General features: G+C 37.9%; 1 protein-coding gene across 1 annotated transcript in view; it reads left to right on the forward strand.

Moving 5' to 3' along the window:
* Window positions 1–388: 388 nt before the first annotated feature.
* Window positions 389–22,847, forward strand: part of LOC127634470 (dipeptidyl aminopeptidase-like protein 6) — a 483,292-nt gene continuing 460,833 nt past the window's right edge. The window contains exon 1 of the mRNA XM_052114057.1: window positions 389–686. Within this exon, the coding sequence (XP_051970017.1) occupies window positions 636–686 (51 nt within the window). The 5' untranslated portion in view covers window positions 389–635. The remainder of the gene's footprint in view (window positions 687–22,847) is intronic.

Here is a 22,847-nt window from a genome sequence, read left to right on the forward strand (position 1 = left end):
GCAGTGTAGACACCTCTAAGTGTGTGACACTTTTTCCAAACGTAATGGAAAAACGACATATGGAAAAACACAAAAAATATATATGAATAAATAAAATGAATTTTCCCATAAATAAGTAACAAAATATCACTGGCAGTTAATTCCGTTACTAATTCACAAACTAATACCAGTTATATGAGGATTCAGATTTGGTAAATATTCGATGTTCTACTCGCTGTTTTGAGATATAGATTTATTATTAATAATTCGCAATGAAACAACTCACACCAAAGATATTTGAGCGACTTCAGCAGTTCTAGTTAACGCAGTGTGGAGCTCGTAAGAGAGGCGAGGCGTGTTTGTAGCACAAGAGCGCGATTGTCTCCACACACAGTCGCGTCGAGTTCACAAACCCTCACCGCTTACCTCGCTCTGAAGCCATCTAACAACCGTACAGAGCCACTGTCGAGGCTGTCTGAGATCTTATGCACCGTAACCGGTGCTGAAAGTGTATGACAGTAGAGGCAGTTTAGTATCGGAGTGTTCAACAGAGTGTTGAGGAAACTGAACGGACACTGAGCTCACGCGGACCGGACCGGGCGGAATCTGCGACACTGACACTGACGAACACATCCACCCCACCAGGAAAACGCGACATGAAGGAGAAGCATTTAATAGAAACAGCCCAAATGCAGGGAAACGTGATGGTAAGAGGACATCTTTATAACTGCGTTTCTGAAACGTAAACGTGCATATCAAGAAAGTGGCTTTTTATGAAGAGCAGGCTGTTTAAATGTTTGGTTCGCTGTTTTTGCGTGTACACAAGCAAGACCAGTACGCCCCCTAACACAAAAGTACTGTTCTGGAACGGTACGGTATGGTGTACGATGGTAATACAATGGTTGACTACTTTGAATGATCGACAATATTCATATACCTCCATACAGTATAACAAATTCTTTCGTTACCATGATACTTTTTTGTTTGTGCTGTTTTTCTAATTCTGTAACATAAATGAGCATGTATTTATTTGGCAGACACTTTTATCAAAAAGAAGGCTACTTTCAGGATTACATTATGAGTGCACGAGTACCCTGGGATTTGAACCCATGACCTTGGCGTTACTAAACTTCCATATGTGTTATAGTCATTTTATTATAAGGTTGTGCACTTGATTCTGCAGCCTCTATTTTGATGGGAAATACGAGGCACTGAATGTTTGAAAAGTTTTTTAATTGTATGCATGTTTTAATTCAAGCTTGAGAAGCAATGTATACTGGGACTTATTTATGCTATTGTTTTTTATTATTATTTTATTTATTTTAGCCTGTATTAAATGCAGAGGTGACCTTTAAGTGTCACAGGTTTAGATGAGCGAGGATTCATTAAAATTTTATCACACCTAAAGCGCAGTGGAATATTGCAATATTACAGCTGCAGGCTCGATTTCTCAGTGACCCGCTGAGACTGAGGTCCAGAAGACATTAACCTCACATTCAACTGAAACTTTACAGTCTGATCTAATAAGAGATACGAAGGTGCTTGCATTTTTTTAAAACAATAACATTGTTTAAACACACAAAGATGCAATTTTTAGAGGTCTGCACGGGCATTAAGTTGACTGATATTGATCCTAATAAGTTTTAATTGTGAATTTTTTTGTTTGTTCACATTTTGTGTACTGTTAATGCGGTAATGCTACTCATTTAGTTGGATTGTGTGGGGACTGACAAAACTCAAAGCTTGTGCAATAATTTATTTTCATTCTCTCAGGCAGCACGAGAATAATGAAATACACAGATAAACATCAATCACACACCTAATGCTCATTGTTTGCTCTTTATTTGGTTGTAATAGCATCAAAGGTATATTTCACCCCAAAATTATCATTCTCTCATCCATTACTCACCCTTATGTCGTCTTAAACTCGTATGACTTACTTTCTTCCATGGAACACAAACGAAGATACTTTAATGGAGAGATGATGACTGTTTGTTAGGCTTGGGATCAATGCCTTTTTCACATATCAATAATCGTAAGATTTTCCTGATGATTATCGATAAATATCGAGATTTCTTTCCCAGATATAAATAGGGCTGTTTGTTGCACAATAGTCTTTGTCTTTCAAACATATTCTTCAAAATTACTTTACTTTTGTAAAGTGTAAGCGGCAGGGTAAATTAAAGGGGGTCGCGCACTGGATGCGTCTTGCGGACGGCATGATGTGTTCTAAAATTGTATACAAATATTTTGAATTAAGGTTTCGCGGACTCGCCGTATCTGTTAAGGATTCTGCAGTGCCACAGACCTCAACTTGAATAGTTTTTCATTAAATTCGACACAAATCATTATCAAAGGACATAGATTATTTACTCTAGTCAATACTGGAAGATATATTGTGTATTTGTATCTTTCATAGACCCTACACAATGTATTAAACACAAAGTATGTCTTTTTGTGGTTTGACAGCTTGAATGAAAGACCTGTTCTTTGCTAGAGAAATTGCATAATAAACGTTGCCATTTCTAATCGTTGAGTTTGCACAGTTACACCAGTTTCATACACTAATCTGCAAACTCATCAACGTCACTTTGTTCATTCTCGAAGAACTACAAAAAGCTTTGTAACATTGGACTGCAATCAGCTTGTAATGTGTGTGGGATGCCTTGTTAATGCCGCGACAAGCTTCAGTAAATGACATGTCGCCCCCTTGTGATCTCCCAAAGCTATTACATCAGACTATATTGAATTGAAAGCATGCAAATTAGCCTTTTAATTTAAATGTCGTCTGATGTTAATATATTGATGCCTCAAAAATGTATTGATAAAATAACGATCAATAAACGATATGTCGATATTTGTTGTTATGGACTATTTGTCCATAGAATGCAAGTAAATGGTGACCAAACTTTCAAACCCAAAAAACATATAAAGGCAGCAGAAAGGTAATCCATAAGACTCCAGTGTAGGTCTGTCATGAATATTAAATAACCTTCTGATCACGGTTATTTGATCTAACCGCGATTATTGTGCAGTTTAAATTCCGATCATATTTTAATGCCCAAATAAGGGAATTATAAGCGAATATACAGTAGAAATGCAACGAAAGCCGCATTTGTGTGTCATTCAGTTGAACTCTAAGCACACCGCGGACAAACAATCCGAGCAGCTCCTGTCCGGAAGAGCATGTGAAATGCTTCTCAAGTGCTCTGATGTGCACTCCGTAAGCAGAAGCTCACGCCAAACTCCTAAAAAAAATAGAAACTAACAAATATAAACTTTGATAGTGAATGCAAAGTGCTCCGGTTTCACTTTAATTTCACGATCGTTTGATGGAAAATGTCTCCGGTCATTTCGGGTTCATACACATGGTGTTAGTGACACACTGTGACACAGAGGAGGAGACACACACTTTATTTCTGTGTAGTGATAAAATATTGAAATTAAATCTGAAAGGTTTTGCTTCATGAGAAAGTGCTTGTGGGTTTAGTCAAAGAGCATTGAAATAATGTGTGAAAGTGACGAAATTCAAACTGAAATAGTTTACTATTGCATCATATAATATATAATATAATAAGTAGTATATTATAATTGTATTATATATTTAAAAAAAAATATATATATATACTTTTTTTTGTTACGAGTTCCAAAAGCAACAGTGTAAATGTAAAATTGACCAAAACTAAAATCATATTACTAAACGACATATTTTAAATATTAAGAAATATTTTTATATTTTAAAAATAATTTTTCATGTCATTCAGTCTTTTTTAAAGCCTTAAAAGGAAATCATTCCATAAATAGATTATTTAATTTATATGTTTGAAGTTAAAGGAATAATCTGGGTTCAATACAAGTGAAGCTCAATGGACAGAATTTGTGGCATAATATTGATTACCACGAAAACACATTTTAACTTGTCCCTCCTTTTCTAAACAAAAAAAGCAAAAATTCAGGTTCCAGTGAAACACTTACAATGAAAGTGAATGTAAGAAATGGTTTAATGTTCCATAACAATGTAATGTCATCTAAGCCTAAAATTACTGTAAAAATTACAATTTATACAATTTAACAGCTCAAATAATTGTTGTGGTTATCTGCTTTATGCCACAAATGCTGTTTACTGAGCTTAACTTGTATTGAACCCGGAATATTCCTTTAAATATGTACAAAATACTTCTTAAGGTGTATGAAGCAGAAATAAACCTTAAGAAATATGAAAATGTATATGACAATTAATTGTGAAAGCCCTAAAACAGACAATTAATCATCATAAATCACAGTTATTTGTTTGACAATTATTCGTCAGGCAAATTTCATAATGGTGACAGCCCTACTCCAATGGTTTGTTCAATGTCTTCTGACGTGATCCATTCAGTTTGGTGAGAACATACATTCCGATCTCTAGAGACGATCATGATTTCAAGCTCGATTACACTTCCTAGCGTTTGGCGCATGCACTAGATGGCGCTAGGAAGTGAAATCAAGCTTGAAATCATGATCGCCCAGGAGACTGCTGATATCAAGATTTATAGAGGGAAAAGGAGTTATATTTTGATCTGTTTTCACCCAAAACTGATTGGATCGCTTCAGAAGACATGGATTAAACCACTGGAGTTTTATGGATTACCTTTATGTTGACTTTATGTGCTTTTTAAGCTTGAAAGTTTGGTCACCATTCACTTGCATTGTTGGACAAACAGACATCGTATCTTCATTGAAATATCTTTGTTTGGTTCTGTGGAAGAGTTTGAGATGACACAAGGGGGAGAAATGAATGATGATAGAATTCTAATTTTTGGGTGAAATATTACTTTAATTAAGTTCATGTCTTTGTTGTAATTGAAAAAGAGGGAAAGAAATATAAAATTGCATGTCCATTTTGTTTGGACAAGAATCAGTTAAAAGCACATCATGTAGTAATTATAATTATTGAAATCGTAAGGAGGAACTTCCCGGAGGACTTGAATGTAGCAGTGCACTAATGCACTTTAAGTACTAGTCGTACAATTCTGTCTTCCAAGTAGGAACAAGATCTTTGTCCAGCAAGCCATGAGAAACGTCAGTTTGAGGCATGTACCTGTCTGACAACCTGTCCACTTTGCTTATCCTCATGAGTTGAGCAGAGAGAGTTAAATTTCTCAATCTTTCACTGTGTTCTTTGACAGACACTCAGCTTGATTTGAAGGGAAGTCTAATCAGAAATGATGGATAAAAATGCAGTTTTTTTTTCAGTGACAGATAGAAAAATATGTATGTTTTTAATGAAAATGTTGATCAGATATGTGCTTATTTTAGGAGAATAAAACATTAAGTGTGCTTTTAATTGCATCCATAGCTGAGATTCTATTCTACTGATGAAGAAAAATTCAAGGAATATTAAATGATAATGGCATTTTGAAGCCTAAACTTTCCATTGATTGGTTGTCCTGCTGGTTGTGTAATGGGGAACTCTGAACAGTTTGAATTTCCACATGATTCTCCACTGGGTTTAGGTGCCCAATATGTATTGCCCTCAAGATTCAAGAGTGCCATAAGGGGTTTGTGGTTGTGCATCCGGTGTCTTTGATTGGCTGTTTACAGTAAGTTAGGATATTCTTTTCATAAAGCACAAACTTGGTAATAGTCCAGCACTTTGCTTTGATTACAGTGATTGGAGAGTTGCAGTGGCCACTCAAGTGCTCTGTGGTTAGAGGCATTGAGGAGAAAATGACCACTTATTAACATCAAATGCAGAACTAGATTTGCATTTTCTACGGCAATTAGCAGTGTGCTTGCAAGGCAGCAAAATAATAGTGTTCAAATTTTGAAGTTTAGGTTTTAGGCTTTTGTTCTGAATATTTACATTCTTGCTTACCAAATATACAGTTCAGTTTTTCACCCATAAAATCCGAAGATAAACATTATTTAACATCTTGACATTATTTTTATTCATAAAGGAAAACTTAACTGTTGTTCTTTATTTTATTATATTTTTATCTATTATTTTATTTGGTTTCACAAATGTAGCAAGGGTTATAACACCAGCGATGATAACAAAAGTAATACATTCTCTTAAAATATTCATTTTCCAAGATGGTGTCAATTAGGACGTCATAGGACGTGAATATCGTCCGATTCCGATCGGTGGCTGATCAATCAGAGCATCCGATTGATCAGCCACCGATCGGTATAGGCCGATATTCACTTCCTATGATGTAAACTGATCACTCGTGTCGCAAAAGACATGTGGCTCCTTTAAGACTTGAGAGGCACTGTTATGGCATCACAAAGTGTGGGGAATAATGGCATAGAACGAAGCAGTGGGTATGGCGAGTATGAATATGCAGGTATACACCGGCTTAAGACCATTACTGGCCTCGACATGCACATGATGATGAAGGCTCTCCTATCTTTGACCCATTAAAAAGTTTTAAATACTATCAAATAATTTGGATAGGCTATATATGGGAGAATCAAACATTCACCGCTCCTTTTACCATAATGTGATAGATCACTAATTATTGCTTTGTTCTGTGACGTGTTTCAAGTGTACTGCATGTATAGCCAACATTTGCAAGAGATCATCTTGTCAATCTTTGCTAGTTGAATAGTAATGGTGCATTACTCAGCATGAACCTCTAGAGGGCGCATCTCCATCTGCAAGGGTTTATGAATATACACACAAATTGTTTGATATGCAATGAGTACTTTCTAGATAATCTTGATGATTTGTAGTTCCTGAACATCGGGGTTTATTAGATCTTAATTTATTTTATATTTACCCTGTTGACATCTAACCCCTGTGGTGCATTTTTCTGTGCATTTTTCTTGCACACCTTTGTTTCCTACAATGGAAAGAACCTGGATTTCTCTACCCAGGTCGCCTTGCATTCTAACAAAGAACATGCAATTTGAATCATGTTGAAATACATTTAAAGTTGAAAAAATCGAATCATGAATAGTCCATAAGATGTTATTATTTTGCCATATCTCTCAACCCTAATTACAAGATGTGGTGTAATTCAAACATCTTTATTAAATGTGTCCTGATTAAACAGCATTAACAATAGTAGAAATTCTAGAGTCCAGAAACATGCTGTCATTCTCCGCTTTCATTTCTTCCCTCATGAGAGAGTGTGTTTCCCTTAATTAAAGCTCAAGCAGCAAGTGAAAAATGACAAAAAATTAAATAAACCTTAATACAATCATCCAACTAAATGTAAAGGCAGGGAAGGAATTTATAAATATAATAATTCTTTATACAATATTAAGTTACCATACTACAATGTATTAAATATAATGCAAAAATAAAATAGAAATAAAATGATATTGAATAATGACAATGAATCAATAACCAAATATGTTATCAGTTTGCCTTCAGTTTGACATTAAGCTTCTTTTTTTTATAGTCTATTTGTCTTAATATTGAGACTATTTTGTTAGCCTATACTTTTTCAAAAAGTCTTTTAAACTTTTTATTTTTTTAAACAAGGCAAAGTGATATATATTATTGGCAACAGGAAAGTTCAATTAATAGTGACAGTGTGCAGAAAGTTTACATGCAGCGAGTTATGACAGAGATCCTGATAAAAGGTGAAATGATCGTATCGGCTGTAAAAATCCTGATCAGAGCATCCCTAGTGTCAACAGCATCACAATATATACACCACTGATGAGACTGAAATCAATAAATCATACCATTAAGTAGTAATCAGCTGATATGGGATCCATCTGACACAGCAACATTTGCTAATCCAATCATATGAGTTCGGGGTGGGAATGTCTTGGTGGGGTTTCTGGAATCTGTTTGAAAATAGTGCTTAGTATACTTATAAGTATGTTCTGTGATTCTAGTGGCACAGAAATGACACACTGCAGCTTTAAGATGAAATTGTTGCAAGAATGACGCTTGTTAACAGCTGCAAGCTGTTGATTGAGAGTTAATTGGTGTAATCAGAGCTGGACAGTGACTGCATCAGTTAAAGTCACATATAAAGCTAACGAGCAGAACAGACAGGTTAGCCCGTCTACAGCTATGTTCAAGCTGTTAAATGTGCGCTTGCATGCACCAGGGCTCCGAGCAGCATTTTATTTAATTGGGGTTGGTCCAGGCAACAAGTGCGGGAAAAGAGGTCCGTGATTTATAGTGACCTTTAAATGGGCCGTCGTTTCTCAAAGCAGAAGCCGGGTATCCACGGCGTTTCATTACATCTGCTGGAATCCATCATGTGTAATGTTTTTCTCAATGCAATGCTGCATGCAATTTAAAGAGATACAACCGCACATAAACATTAAGTTACTTTCCACTTTTATGTATGAACACGCAGCATTTACTGTCAGAGAGAGATTTAAAGCCTATCTAACATTTGAAGGCAGTCACAAAAGTCATATTTTGTCTAAAAATCTGATTTTATCACCTAACACCTAATCCTAAAATGCAATGCGACAAGTTTCCAGTGACAAGCAATTTATCCATCCACATTGAAAACTGCAGCTTGACGTGACACAATCACAGCCAATCCAATGTTTAATATACTGTTTTGTGGAGCAGGATTTTGGACCTGTGAAATTACACTGAGCGCAGGGCTACCCAGAACATTCAAATAAACCAAGTCATTGACAAAATGTGATTTGTGGCTTGTCATGGCAACAAAATCTGATTAACATTGAAAAGATCATCACTTAAATTGCATTAATCACATTAAAACATTGTTGAACGGCAAATGCTCTGTGAAAACACAATCATCTAAGCACTTTATCAAGTACACCTACATATTAATGCAATTATTTAATCAGCCAATTGTGTGGCAGCAGTGCAGTGCATAAAATCATGCAGATGCGGGTCAGGAGCTTCAGTTAATGTTCACATCAACCATCAGAATGGGGAAAAAACTTGATATCAGTGATTTCCACAGTGGCATGATTGTTGGTGTGAGATGGGCTGATTTGAGTTTTTCTGTAACTGCTGATCTCCTGGGATTTTCACACAAAACAGTCTCTAGCGTTTACTCAAAAACAAAAAACATCCAGTGAGCAGCAGTTCTCTGGATTAGGGCTGGGATAAACGATTATTTTTTAAACGATTAATCTAGCGATTATTTTTTCGATGCATCGATTAATCTAACGATTCATTTTCCCAGTCCGATTCGATTTTGATTATCTCCCCATTAATTTACTAATAGCAATTTATACATGTTGAGTTGCATATCTGCATGAAAAAAAACATGAATTCCTTAACATTGCAATATGTTTATTGCTCTTAAAATTCCAAAATAAAAGACTATACAAGTGCAAAGTAATGCATTCTTAGTCAGAGGTAGCATTCAATAAAACCTTGAAGCCTTGAAAACACATAGGCCTAGCTTACTGAAAAAGTGCATCTTGTAATTCTTCTTTCAGATTAAAATAACAACTTGATGTCTAGCATTCAATAAAAAAATAAAGGTCACCCAAAATACTTTAGAGCAATTGAAAGAATACTGTAACCAATGTAAACTTGAGGTTTTAAGTTAATACAGAGAGTGCTTTTCCAAAAAAAAAAAAATAAATAAATTAACAGCGACAGTGGGAGCCAGCAGCCTGTCATGGCGTCCTTCCTGAACCAACAGAATTGAACATTTATGTTGAAAACACATAGTCCTAGCTTACTGAAAAAAGTGCATCTTTTAATTCTTCACTCACATACAAATAACAACAACATATAGTAATACACTCTGCCACTCACCTTCTTCATAAACTCAAAATTGTAAAATAAAATTCAAGTAAAACTGTACAAGAGCAAAATAAAGCATTCTGATGTCTAGCTTTCAATAAAAAAATAAAAAGGTCACCCAGCCACCCTTTCTTAGAGCTGTTGAAAGAATACAGTAACTATTGTAAACTTGGGGGCTTTAAGCTAATACAGAAAGTTATTTTCCAACAAAAAATAAATAATAAAAATAAACATTCAGAATTCAACATTTATGTTGATATATCTTCATTCACATGCAAATAACAACTTACACTCTGACACTTTCCTTTCACCTTAAGAATACTGTGTGTGTGTGTGTGTGTGTGTGTGTGTGTGTGTGTGTGTCGCGTTCGCGTGCGCGTGCGCGTGTGTGCCGGGTGGCGCCTCTTCAGGTGCTGGTGCATTGCCGTGGTGCTAGAATGGAAGGCAATCTCCATTTTGCAAAGACGACATATCATGGAATTGTTTGCTTTTAAATTAAAGAATTCCCATACTTTAGAGGAACGAGTGCGTGCGCCGCCATCTTTGTTTTGGGTCTGACGAATCGACGCGCATATTTTGCGTCGTGCGTATTTTTTTGTCCCAGCCCTACTCTGGATGGAAAATCCTTGTTAATGAGAGAGATCAACAGAGAATGGCCAGACTGGTTCAAGTGGACAGAAAGTCTACAGTAACTCAGATAAACACTCTGTACAATATTGTAGTGAGCATCTCAGAATGCATAACAGGTCGAACCTCGAGGCGGATGGTCTAAAACAGCTGAGGACCACAACAGGCACTTCATAACATAGTTTTCCTAATAAAGTGCTCAGTGAGTGTATAATCTACACTAGGGATGCACTGATACCACTTTTTCTCTTCTGATCCGATTCTGAAATCGGAAATCTCAGTATCGGCCGATACCGATCCCGATCTGATACCAGTGTTGTTTTTTGCATAATCAGTTTAGAATAGCTTTACATTATTGTGTGGACCTAATTGGGTGCACTTTTTAATATATAAAGAAACACAAACCTCAAACTACAGATTATTTCATTATAAATGTATAGATTATTAAGTAACACTTTATTATTAACTAGAATACTGAATAATGTAGCAGCAAAATGAACAGGAATCCCAGTCTTCAAATCTTCAGTAGAAAAGAAAACAGTGTTTTATTTTTGCCTTTTGTTTTCTTTTTCTTTCCCCAAAAATGTTTCAGCTTGTATCTGGACTTTAAAGGATTCAGATCTCTTTATTGTTAATTTAGTTGTATAAGATATCAGTCACTTTTCATTCACAAAGTTATTTTTTGGAACCCATTCAACTTAAATATTATTATCATTTGTAAACAAATACTAACGATGACAATAATAATAATATATTCTAATAGTAATATATAGTAATATATCTCAATTGTGCACCTTATCTTTTAAACCTTCACACATTTATTTTGACATTCTGAACTCTCCAGGACGTCCTGTATGTGTCTTGTCTGTAGTCAAGTTCACAGTAGTTTAATTCACTTCTTATTCAAATTCTCGTAAAAAAAAAGAAAGAAAAACACCACCGGTGCTGTTCTAAATGTATATTATAAGTGAAACAAACTATTGAGCATCTACATCTGAGATGTTGGTCGTGAGTAGCGCTCAAATAATACACACTGCGTGAAGGCTATAAATAGCCGCAAGTGTAAAAAAAAGCAGCTTCATTCACTGACGCGCTGGTGCTGCACATGCATTTTATATATTTATTTATTAAACACAGCCTTTTGTGATTCACAGAGCTATCACACATCTTCAAGCAGCTTTGAATAAAATGTACGAGTCATATGAACTACTTTAATGGTGTTTTTATGGTTCATTTATGTCATTTTTGGAGCTTGACAGTAACGAACATGACTAACACACAGTATCGGATTTGGATCGGGCTCGTCGGACCGACACCTGATCCATCTAAAAGCTTCAGTATGGGAGTTGATACCGATTCAGATATCAGATCGGTGCATCCCTAATCTACACCCATTTCTACACATGTTTTCCTTTCTTTCCATTTTAAAAGATAAATCATTTATAAAAGGCATTTATTTCTCCTCTGCCGCCCATTTCTGTCTGTTCCACCGGTGCTCCAGTCCAAAGTCATCCATCAGCACTCACAAGACATCTTGTGGGCCAGTCTGCTAGCAAAATAATGAGTTTACAATAGATGAATATTTCATTATGCCGTTTGTCTCACCCTCTGCCTTTGTTACATGCAGATTAGATAAGATGATATTGGTAATACATCATAAATGTTTCAAGTGACTTTGCTAAAATGAATACCTTATGCCATTTGGCCATCTGTCGGGTAAATGACACAAACTATGCAATTATTAAAAGTATTTCTTATAGAACATCTGGGGTTAGGAGAGTAAAAACTGAACTCCAAATAAAAGGATCCAGAAATAGACGAAAAGTTATCCAACTCAAATCAACACACAGTGATGTGGTAGCTGGCAACAGCAATGGGGCAGTCAAATCCTGAAAAGGAGACAAATGCTAGAGGCAGAACATTTTTACTCTATTACCATGTGCGACACGGACGCATTTCACTGTTGCGCGCCGTCTCCCGTGTTTACATCCCTCTGAGAACGTGTGAGGCCCCAGGGCTTAAGCCCAGGTAAGCCCGTGCATTAATAAGGAACTGATAAGATCAGTAGCTAATTAGAAAACTAAAACTATGCAACTCTCTGCCACTGCCAAAGTTAATGTCGAATCAAATTCTGATTGGTCAAACAAGACATTGTTGTTTATCATTTTAATTATTTTTCACCACGATTAAACATAACATTAACATGTTAACGATAACATTTTTAATCAAAGCAATGTATTTCTATGAAGTGAATTCACACCTGGAGCATTTGTGCGGCGACAAAGAAAAAAATGTGTGTGTAAATTATTTTCTCTTTGCCTGAAGATGAAATGCCCTGACCAATAAAATATGAGCTTTGTATCATGTGTCAGTTGCCGCTACAGATACCAAAGCCAGCGCAACAGGTGACATTAAAGCACAGAAAGCTGCATTGACCACTTACATTGAATGCTGAAGTAACTCGCAGAAAATCCTGTACCAGCAGTAAGGTGTCAGGTCAAGTTATTTTTATTTGTATAGTGCTTTTCTGATTGTAAATTGTGCCTTAAAATAAATAATTAAATACATAAGGAAATAATATTTGTAATTAGAACCCCAGTGAGCAAGCTGTAGGCGACTGTGGCAAGAAACTCAAAACTCCATTAGATGTTGCTTAATGGAGAAAAATAACCTTGGGAGAAACCAGACTCACTGTGGGGGCCAGTTCCCCTCTGACTAACATCATGAATATAATGACAATATTACTTATGTATAGTTCAAGTCATGGTTTAAAATGATTAAACTAAATAAGTGTTAGGGGGCACTGTTTAAACAGTGATTTGCATGTACTGTAAGATGAATGACTAATGTCTTTGTGTGTGTTGGTGTGTATGTTATTTGCATCAATTATTTTAAAAACTGAAAAATATGAATGGAATGGGTTCTTTTAACGTGTAAATGATGTTGCTGCATCACTGCCTTGCATCCCATAAAAAACACTCGGATCTTATGTTGATTGTCTTCATAATGTCTACACTTTTGCTGCATTTTTTGCTTTTGCATTTAATCTCATGTGAGTTGTTCTTTATCTCGTATATAATATTCTGTATGTTGTATCTTTGCCTTTGTATCACTTTTTTAAACTTTACAGATCTTTAGTGTTTTTGCAAATATTAATAATATTAACACTTTGACTTGTAGTACACTGTGTGCCATTATATATAAAAAAAACGTGGTGGTTTTTTGAGTTTTGTGAAACTGGAGATTCTTTGTTGTAATTGGTGCATTTTCACACAAATTCTGCCATTCCCCGCCCATGACAAACGAGGTAATTTATGAAAGTGAGTAGAGAGAGAGAGAGAGAGAGAGAGAGAGAGAGAGAGAGAGAGTCACCCTCACACTGAAGCAGTATCAGGTCAAATTAATTAACAAAATATGCCAAACGTCCTGTAAAATAAGGAATCGTCCTGTAATTAAGAGAAAAGTTTAGTTCTGTATGAAATCCATACGTGATGCCATTTGTCCAGTTTTTAGCGTCACACCCAAACTGCTGAGAATGTTTCACACATCGAGAGAAATGGACCTGAATCACACACACCCTTTGCATGAGTTGTGTGAGATATCGGCTGTTGCTTTACACAGATACTATACTTGACAGAAACGGCTGGGGGAAATATCAGTGACAATCAGTGGATGTCTTCTGTCGTGTTTTCTGTCAGAAGCAAGATCATTTTGTCAAAATCATATAGTATTCGAGTGCATGTTAATTGTTTCCCACCATTGGGATTTTAAAACACCAGTAAACACACCTATTCATGACAGGCCATTACATTTTATTGCATATGTCAGAGCTCATTCTGAGAGAGAGAGAGAGAGAGAGAGAGAGAGAGAGAAACTGCATTACTGCATTAATTCAAAATAAAAGTAGAGCAGTACATGTGTAGTTAAAACACTTAACGTGACTTTCTTACATTTCCCTTCTGATAAACACTATTTACTGCCAAAACAACAACACTAATCCAATGAGAAATACACTATTTTCATGTTAAGTCTTTTCTCTTCCTTTCTCTCTTCTTCTTGGTTATTGTATTAAAGCGTTTTTAATTTTAAGTTTAGTAGGGGATGTTCACAAGGAACGCATTTTTGCATCCGTCCGTGCTGTTTTTCAATGTAAAGCAGCGTCACGTGCAGGAACGGCTGTACATATGGTCATTCCTACAATTCTGTGTCATTTAAGTCCCCATTACAAGTGTGTGTGGTATTTATATTGTTTAATTTCACCTGATTACAATATTGATAGTCTTGTTAAAAAGAATAAATACTTTTTATAATGTTACATGCTTCTGTGGGCTTAAAAGTAAAATGTAAAATTATTGAAATCCTTTTCTATAGCACTACGTTATTTACTCCAAAAACTGCACGTCAAACATAGTTGACAAAAATAAATGCTAAATCGTTGAATTTCTACCCCCCCAGATAGTTAAGACTTAAAATGAGTTAGTTGAAGTTTATAACTCTTATTGTTTTATGTATTTATTTTTCTTTATTTTGTCATGTTAGTCATATGTGGTCAAGCATAACATGTGTGCTAGTGGTTGACCGATATATGGCCGATGCAAAAAATCGTTTGACTTTGACTATCCAATACATTTTCATGTTTGGATGATTTGTTTCTTGAGGGCACCGAAAATCGCCTGCTTGCACGTGAAACGACTGAGACATGTAAATGACCAGTCACGGTTAATTTTGTTGTTATGTGCCATCGTGTTACTACAATAATAGACTGGTGTGCAACACAGTGTCATTTAAACGGTCTGCATATCAGAGCCACGTCAGATGCGTTTGAGCTCATAATGTTAAAGTGCTCACCTGTTTCATTCTCCTTCTCTCTACTTAACAGTTCCCTGTAACTTTGAACTGTCTTGTCTAATGAGAAAAAAGGCAAATATCAATAAAGCTTCTATTATATAACATCTGCAAATATGTGCATATCTCGTTTAAACAGATGTAATTCATGAACCTCATGAAAATCCAGTGTTTTCTACCCATCGAGCGCTCATCTAATATCTTCCTCTGAAGCACGTATTCTATCAGCCAGAATCAAAACTTAAGGATCAGGATCAAAAGGTCCTCTGATTCACAAATCAGTATGGTCAGTCTGTGACGATCCAAGCTGGTGATCCAGGCCGTTTAAATTGTCAGTAGATTGTTGCTCGTGCTGGATCCACATGGGTCCGTGAGTGCAACTTCACAGTAAAAGTGCTTCACGTTGTGTTGAATGAAGGGACACTAGGGGGCTTTTCTTGAAGCCCTCGGTTACCTCTGAACTTGAGAAAAGGCCAATGAGAAATTGGCAGACAGAATTTGCATATCCCTTCCCTAAAAGGAGGGACTCATGCATCTGTCCATTCAGGTTTTGCACTGAGGAGCCCAAATGGACAAGCGACATGCCAAACGTGGAAGCAGGCCGCGCCAGCCACGCCTTTTCTCTCTCTATGTTTCTCGAACAGAGTTAAAGCGGCTGGGGCCATTTAATGCTATAACACGCATTGGGGAAGGCATTCTTTTCCAACTGCTATTCTTTGAGGAGGAAAAGACCCCGTGGAGACCACATACTGCCCAGGCTGGGGGGGAGGTTAAATGTGGCAAATACGTCACATGGGTTTTCAGGCCACATGTGGAAGTGGTGCAGTGGTAGATCCTACCTAGCGAGGGAGGAGTTGCTACAAACAGAGCAACCAGGGGGCAGAGGGGACTGCCCAAGGGAGACACGGGTCCGCCAGCAGGGGGACCATACCACGGAAAATACACACAGGGGGATTAATCCATGAAGGCCAAACCTGTGGAGCACCTATTCCAGTACAGAGTAGTTAGTACCCGTAGTGGTCTGGTCGGGAATTCCTCCACTGAATTCGTGGACCAGAGGGCTAGGGAGGAAAGACAGCCAAGACAGAAAGACAGGAGGAAAGGAGCTCAAGTTTAGTGGACTCTCCTGGGAGAAAGAGCGCAAGTGCTCGCCTCAGTTAAGGGGAAGGGCACTATGTGCAAGCAGAACACCCAGTGGCACCCAGAACACCCATTGCCTGCCCGAGTGCCCGCGCTGTGACCTTCGTGGCCTGGAGGGCGAGGTCAGTCACAGAGCGCAGTTTCTGCAGCACGTCGGTGTCAAGACTACCCAAGTGCAGATCTTTAAGCGCCTTGGCCTGGTGGACTTGCAGGAGGGCCGTGGCATGCAGGATGTGGCCTGTACTGTGGCACTTTAGGCTTTGGCGGTCAGTGACGACATCATCCTACAGGCCTTGGAGGGGAGCACCGGGTGATCCCACCAGGTGGTGGCGTTTTCCAGACACAGGTGGATCGCAACCACTCTGTCCACCTGGGGGACCTCCGAGTACCCGTGGGCCACCCCGCCATCGAGGGGAGTGAGAGCGGACGAGCGAGAAGGAGCCCTCCACAACCTCGTCAGCTCATTACGCACCTCCAGGAAGAAAGGGGGGGGGGCCCGCCCGGACCCGCCCGGACCCAAGTTAAGTTACCAATCATCTAGCCGTGAAGGCTGCAGGGAGGACGGAGGGTTCCAGTCCAACCCCACACTCACGGCAGCCCGGGCAAGCATGTCGGCCATCTGGGCATCAGCCTCAGACTGGGCGGGCCGACCCGAAGGCGTTCAAGCATTGAGAACAAGAACCATCCACAAACGCAACCTTAGTCTGATCGTGGCAGGAGGCAGCATCTATGACCGTCAGGGGTGAAGAGATATCGACCGCATCCAGGAATAACACAGAGGCGGAAAGGCATCTTTAAAAAGACGCAACCTGAAAAGGAAGTTCAACGCCTACTGTGTGTGCTCTTTTAGAGAAAGTAACCTCTTTTAAAAAAATATTCTCTTTTCAGAAGCGCTGTCGAAGCGTCCAGGAGCAAAGCTGCACTGGCGTGCAGAGAAGGCGCAGATCCAACAGCAATGAGGTGAGTGGAACAGAAGAGATCTCAGCTCGCTGATCGCACAACTGCACGCCATCGAAGAAAAAATCTGAATGGACAGATGCACTATTCCCTCCTTTTATACCCATGGGAGGGACATGCAAATTCTGTCTGCCAATTTCACATTGGCCATTTTTCAAGTTCAGAGGTAAACGAGGGCTTCAAGAAAGATCCCTAGTGTCGCTTCATTCGACACATGGTCGAGTGAGTGACAGACGGGAATATCATTTTTTTTTTTATATATATATATATTTATAAATATATATAAAATTGAAAAAAAAATATATATATCTATATATATATATATATTATATATATATTTTTTTTTTGCAGTTTTATGTTGGTTAATTACTAAATTAAATTGTGTGATATATCGGCATCGTATTGGCCACCCTGCTCTCTGGATATCGGCATTAGCCATTAAAAAACCTATATCGGTCGACCACTAATGTCCACCCTGTTATGGGAAGATATATGGGAAATTTATATAATTTTTAAATTTCAATATACAGTTTTTATGTAAACAGAAATAAAATCATAAATATTAATTTACAAATATGTTTCCTAGATATCAATCACAGACCATGTTGTGGCTAATTTATCCACTGAATGTCCACCCTGTTATTGTCCACCCTGATGCTGCCCATTGAACTGGATGTACTTCTGAACATTTTAGTAATTTATCTTGACAAGTATGACTAATACAATCTTTAATATGTCCCTGTAAAGATGAATCAGCTAGCCATCACATTTTGGCCCTTGTCAAAGTTGCTCAGATCCTGACGCTTGCCCATTTTCCTGCTTCCAACACATGAAATTCAAGAACTGCCTAATATATCCCACCCCTTGGCAGGTGCCATTTTAAAGAGATAATAAATGTTATTAATTTCACCTGTCAGTGTTGTGGCTGATCAGAAGACTACAGCAGGGCTATTCAATTACAAATTCAGTTGGGCCAGATTTTCAAACCAAGAAGGTTAACTGTGCCATGGTAACAGATGACTGCATGTCAGCAAGTTCAAGTTCAAATTGTCCCTCGTCAATGGAAGGAACCACTTGCTTTGCTCTGGCGGATAAGTCCCCTTCTATTGCAACCGTGAACGGGTCTCTGACAAAAACGGCCACCTCTGTGGGCAGAACAAGTCCATCCAATCGACCAGCAAAGTTATTTTTCAACCTTGCAATGAAATCTGTCATCACATCCGTGATTTGTGCGGGGGATGAGATGCGCTTGCGGAGTGTCGGAAAATGCAGCATTCGGCCTGTGCTCAAATCAGTTGCAAAAAGGTCCAGTTTAACTTGGAATGCGCGCATCTGTTCCACAAGGTCAATGACAGGTTTGTCTCTGCCTTGTAGTGCCAAATTTAGATCATTCAGGTGTTTGAATATGTCGCTCAGAAAGCAAACATCGGCCATGAAGTTGTCATCCAGTATGCGACTCAAGTGTGCTTCTGCCTTCTTTTGCTTGCTGCTGTGGAGGAAAGTTACGATCTTCTCTCTGAGACCACAGAAACGTTCCAGTGCTTTGCCTTTGGACAGCCACCTCACGTCATTATGCAAAAGCAGGTCGTGGTGCTCAGCAGACATTTCTGACAGCAGCATGCGGAATAAGCGGTGTTGGAGGCTTGATGTGGAGCGAATAAAATTAATTGTAGCCATCACGCTGTCCATTGTCGTTTTGAGCGCCCCGCTTAGTTTTGCGCACAACACCGCCTGATGGACAATGCAGTGTAAGGAGATCAACTGAGGTGCAACAGTGGACCAACGTGCTGCCAAACCATTCACTTTCCCTGTCATGGATGGAGCCCCATCTGTCACAAGCATGCACACACGCGTCATATCCAGACCATTGTCTTTAAAAAAAGCGGAAATTTTCATGATAATACTGTCCAGCAGGTGAATTACAATAGTTTGTGAAATATCTTGAAAGTTTTCTTGCTCATTGAGCAAACCATCAACTCATCATTGCTGCTGCAGTTTGTAGAGAGATGCATTTTATTTTTCCGATTGAGAACTCTCTTGCAAGTAGTTCTTCTCATCCATAATGGGTGAAGGACAGACCAGCTGAAAGGTGCTTTTGCGCTACCTAATGGGTAAAATTGCTTGTCGATTATCGCCACCTATTGTAAAGCCTTGAATGTGTTAATGTTCATCTGCAATTCATTTGGTGTGCAAAGGATTTTTTTTCAACAGCAGAATATGAACATGAATTTTGTAATAAGTGCTGCAGGTCTAGGCTTTATCACAAATATTGGGCAAGTAAAATAATTTTTCACTTTCCTCTTCAAAAATCCACTTTAGCATTAATGTTGAGCCCTGTACAACCTGGTTGTTTAATCTATAAACCATTATTCCTTTGAGTTTCCAGAAAAAGTATTAGTAAGTTTATACCATTTTCATGATATAAACTTACTAATATTCATTTTGGTCTTTCCGTCCACCCCTTGTAAGAGTTGTTCCTAATGTACTTAATGTACATGACGGCAAAAACATCCTTAAAAATTCCATTATATTTGGTTGTGTGTAGGGTGTCTGCTTGCCACACATTTAAAGCAAAGTAAGTAGATGGGGTGGGGACCAGCTGCAGGCGTCTTCTGCAAAGGGCCCATGATCTGTGAGAGGAAATTGCCTTTGTGAGGAGAATTAATGATGATTTCCCTCCGTTATGCTCATTAGGAATGTGCTGTCATAATCTGCCCTTTAGCACTCACTCACAGTATTGAGTGTAATTGTGTTTCATTGTGTCTATGCCCACAGCATGATAACCATGGAGGTGTCTATAGTTCTGAAATGTCCACAGGCTCACTACAAGAGCAGCAGATTAGACTGTATCTCAGTCATAAGGGAAGGCCGGTGAGTGACAGTAGAATAGAGTACTAAATGTGCCAGTGAGATGAGGGAATTGAGTGATATCAGCAGGAGAGAGACCCCACACACACTAACACTCAAATCAATGCTGTTGAGCAACAAGTACTTTTAAAAGTAACATGTAACATTATTTCATTGCACTAATAAACTATTAATAAAACATAGCTGGGATCAACAGTATGGATTTTTTCTTCATTCACAGTACACATTTGTTCTTGCCCTGCCAACATTTTCAATGGCACTACCCTACAAAATTATAAATGCTTTGTTTAGCAATATATTTTTACATTTATATAAATACATATGTGACATTGTATTGCAACAAGCAACCACCCACAGCACCCTAGCAATGCCCTAGCTACCGACCACAACACCCTACTAATGCCCTAGCGACCATACACAACACCCTAGCAATGCCCTAACAACCACCAACAACATTCTACCAAACACACAGCAATGAAGCAACAAAAAACTACTTGTTTCGTCATATAGCAAAGCCCTAGCATCCACAACACACTATCAACGCCTTAGCAACCAACCACAACAACCTACTAATGCCCTAACAACCACTCTCAAAACCCTAGCAATGCCTTAGGAACTACTTACAGCACCAAGCAACCCCCTAGCAACCAACCACAACACCTTAGCAAGCACCCTTTCAATGCCTTAGCAACCACCTACAAGACTAAAGCCCCTAGCAATCACCCACAACACCCTAGCCACACTTTAGCAACCACCTACAACACCCTAGCAATGCCCTAGCAACCACTCACAACACCCTAGCAACCACCCACAACACCCTAGCAATGCCCTAGCAATATGGCGTTAAATGTTAGACAAAACAGTGCAAGCGCATAAACACAGCGCGCAAGTGAATTACAACAGTGCGAGCACCATGACACAGTTTGCACGTAAAATGTAAACCTGCAGAATTTGCAAATCCCAAACTCGAGCACAAAAAATATGATTGTGCACACAAATTAACAAGTCGTGAGCAGAAATAACAAAAAAGATCTCAACACATGCGCAAGTTATTTTCTCCAGAAGCACGCGCAGATCTGTACACACACGCAAGTTATTTTCTGCACACTCGCAGAATTCTTTAAGTCAGTTTTGACACTCAGGGGCGGGGCCCAATCCTTTCTGTTAACAAATGCTATTGGCTGCTGACCAAATCCTGTATTGATTGGCTGAATCTCTCCTGATTGGCTGTTGTTGGACGAGGACAGACAGAAAGAGGGAACTTTATTAAAATGTTTTTGACAAGAAAAAACATCCAAAACTCTCTTAAGGGAGAAATAAGAAATATACATCAATAGGAACAATACAATTATTGTCAGTGTAAATGACAGAAAAGCATCCGCTACACAATACTGAACAACAAAAAGCAAACAACAAGGGGTATTAGTTAAAAAAAAAAAAAGTCTCGAGAGCAAAAGGCTAGAGAAAAAAATTAAAATATTAAAGAAAAAATTTAAATAAAAGCATCCTTTAGACATATCATACAAGTGGATATTCATCAAAACAATTGTCTGGATATAGCACTACACATCTTTCTTGTAATTTTACTAGACGTTACTTTTTCAGTGAGGAAAATACAATATATAATCGTTCATAAACCATGAAAAAGAAGGCTTCAAATATCTCCACTTACTACAATGAATATGATATTTACACATGAGAACAATCATATTAACCAAATCAGATAGGGATGAACATTATCCATATAAAAGAGAATTTGTGAGAAGTCAAACATCGAGATGTCATCAATCTTAAATGACAGCCAATTATGTAAATCAGACCAGAAGCTTTTACCCATAGGACAGAGTCTCATCAGCTGCCAAAATACACAGGGATCTACTTCCAATTTAAACCTCTTTCTAAGAAAGTCAGCAACCGGATATATTTTATAAATTATTTTAAAGTGAGTCTCTTTGACTTTAGGACAAATGGGCCATTTGATGAAATTGAAATGTGGTTTATTTATGGACAAGGCATTCATATTTGGAACTTACACACAATCCTCTATAATAATCCAAACACATTCTAGATTTTAAAAAAATCATTAATACATTTATTATTACATTTACTGTCATGTAAATTACATTCATTAATTACTAGATTTGGTAAGGTTGGTGAAAGTCTTATTCTCACATACATCAATGTGTTTTGGATTTACTGTAATAATGGTAACGGTATTGCTTTACACATCTTATTATATTCTCTATAAGAGCAGTCAAGATTATACTTGAGCAAAAAGGCAATATGTTCCAAGAAGTTAGCATTATCATCTAATATATCACTCCAAAACACAATACCTGTCTCATTCCTACCACTTTTAAACAATGATTTCCTATTAATTGTAATGACGTTATTCCATAGGGTGGATCCATGGGGAGAAAAGTTGTGGGTAAATTACATTTTACAGTATTGGAGAAGTTGTTTGTGGAAGTTTGATAATTTAATAGGAATCTTAGATACCTCAAAATCACATTTTAAAAGAAATTCAAGCCCACCTATTTGATTAAATAGAGATCTAGGTATGTGAAACCACATAGAGTAAGGTTGTGATAAGTATGATTTCAACCATTTACTCTTAAATGCCCCAAGCATTGATTCAAAGTCCAAGGCGTTGATACCACCCTTATCAAACTCTTTCACTAACTATGATTTCCTAATATAATGGGTTTTATTTTCCAAAGGAGGGAACTGAGAAGAT

Source organism: Xyrauchen texanus, chromosome 41 (genome assembly GCF_025860055.1).
Source record: "Xyrauchen texanus isolate HMW12.3.18 chromosome 41, RBS_HiC_50CHRs, whole genome shotgun sequence".
Lineage (NCBI taxonomy): Eukaryota > Metazoa > Chordata > Actinopteri > Cypriniformes > Catostomidae > Xyrauchen > Xyrauchen texanus.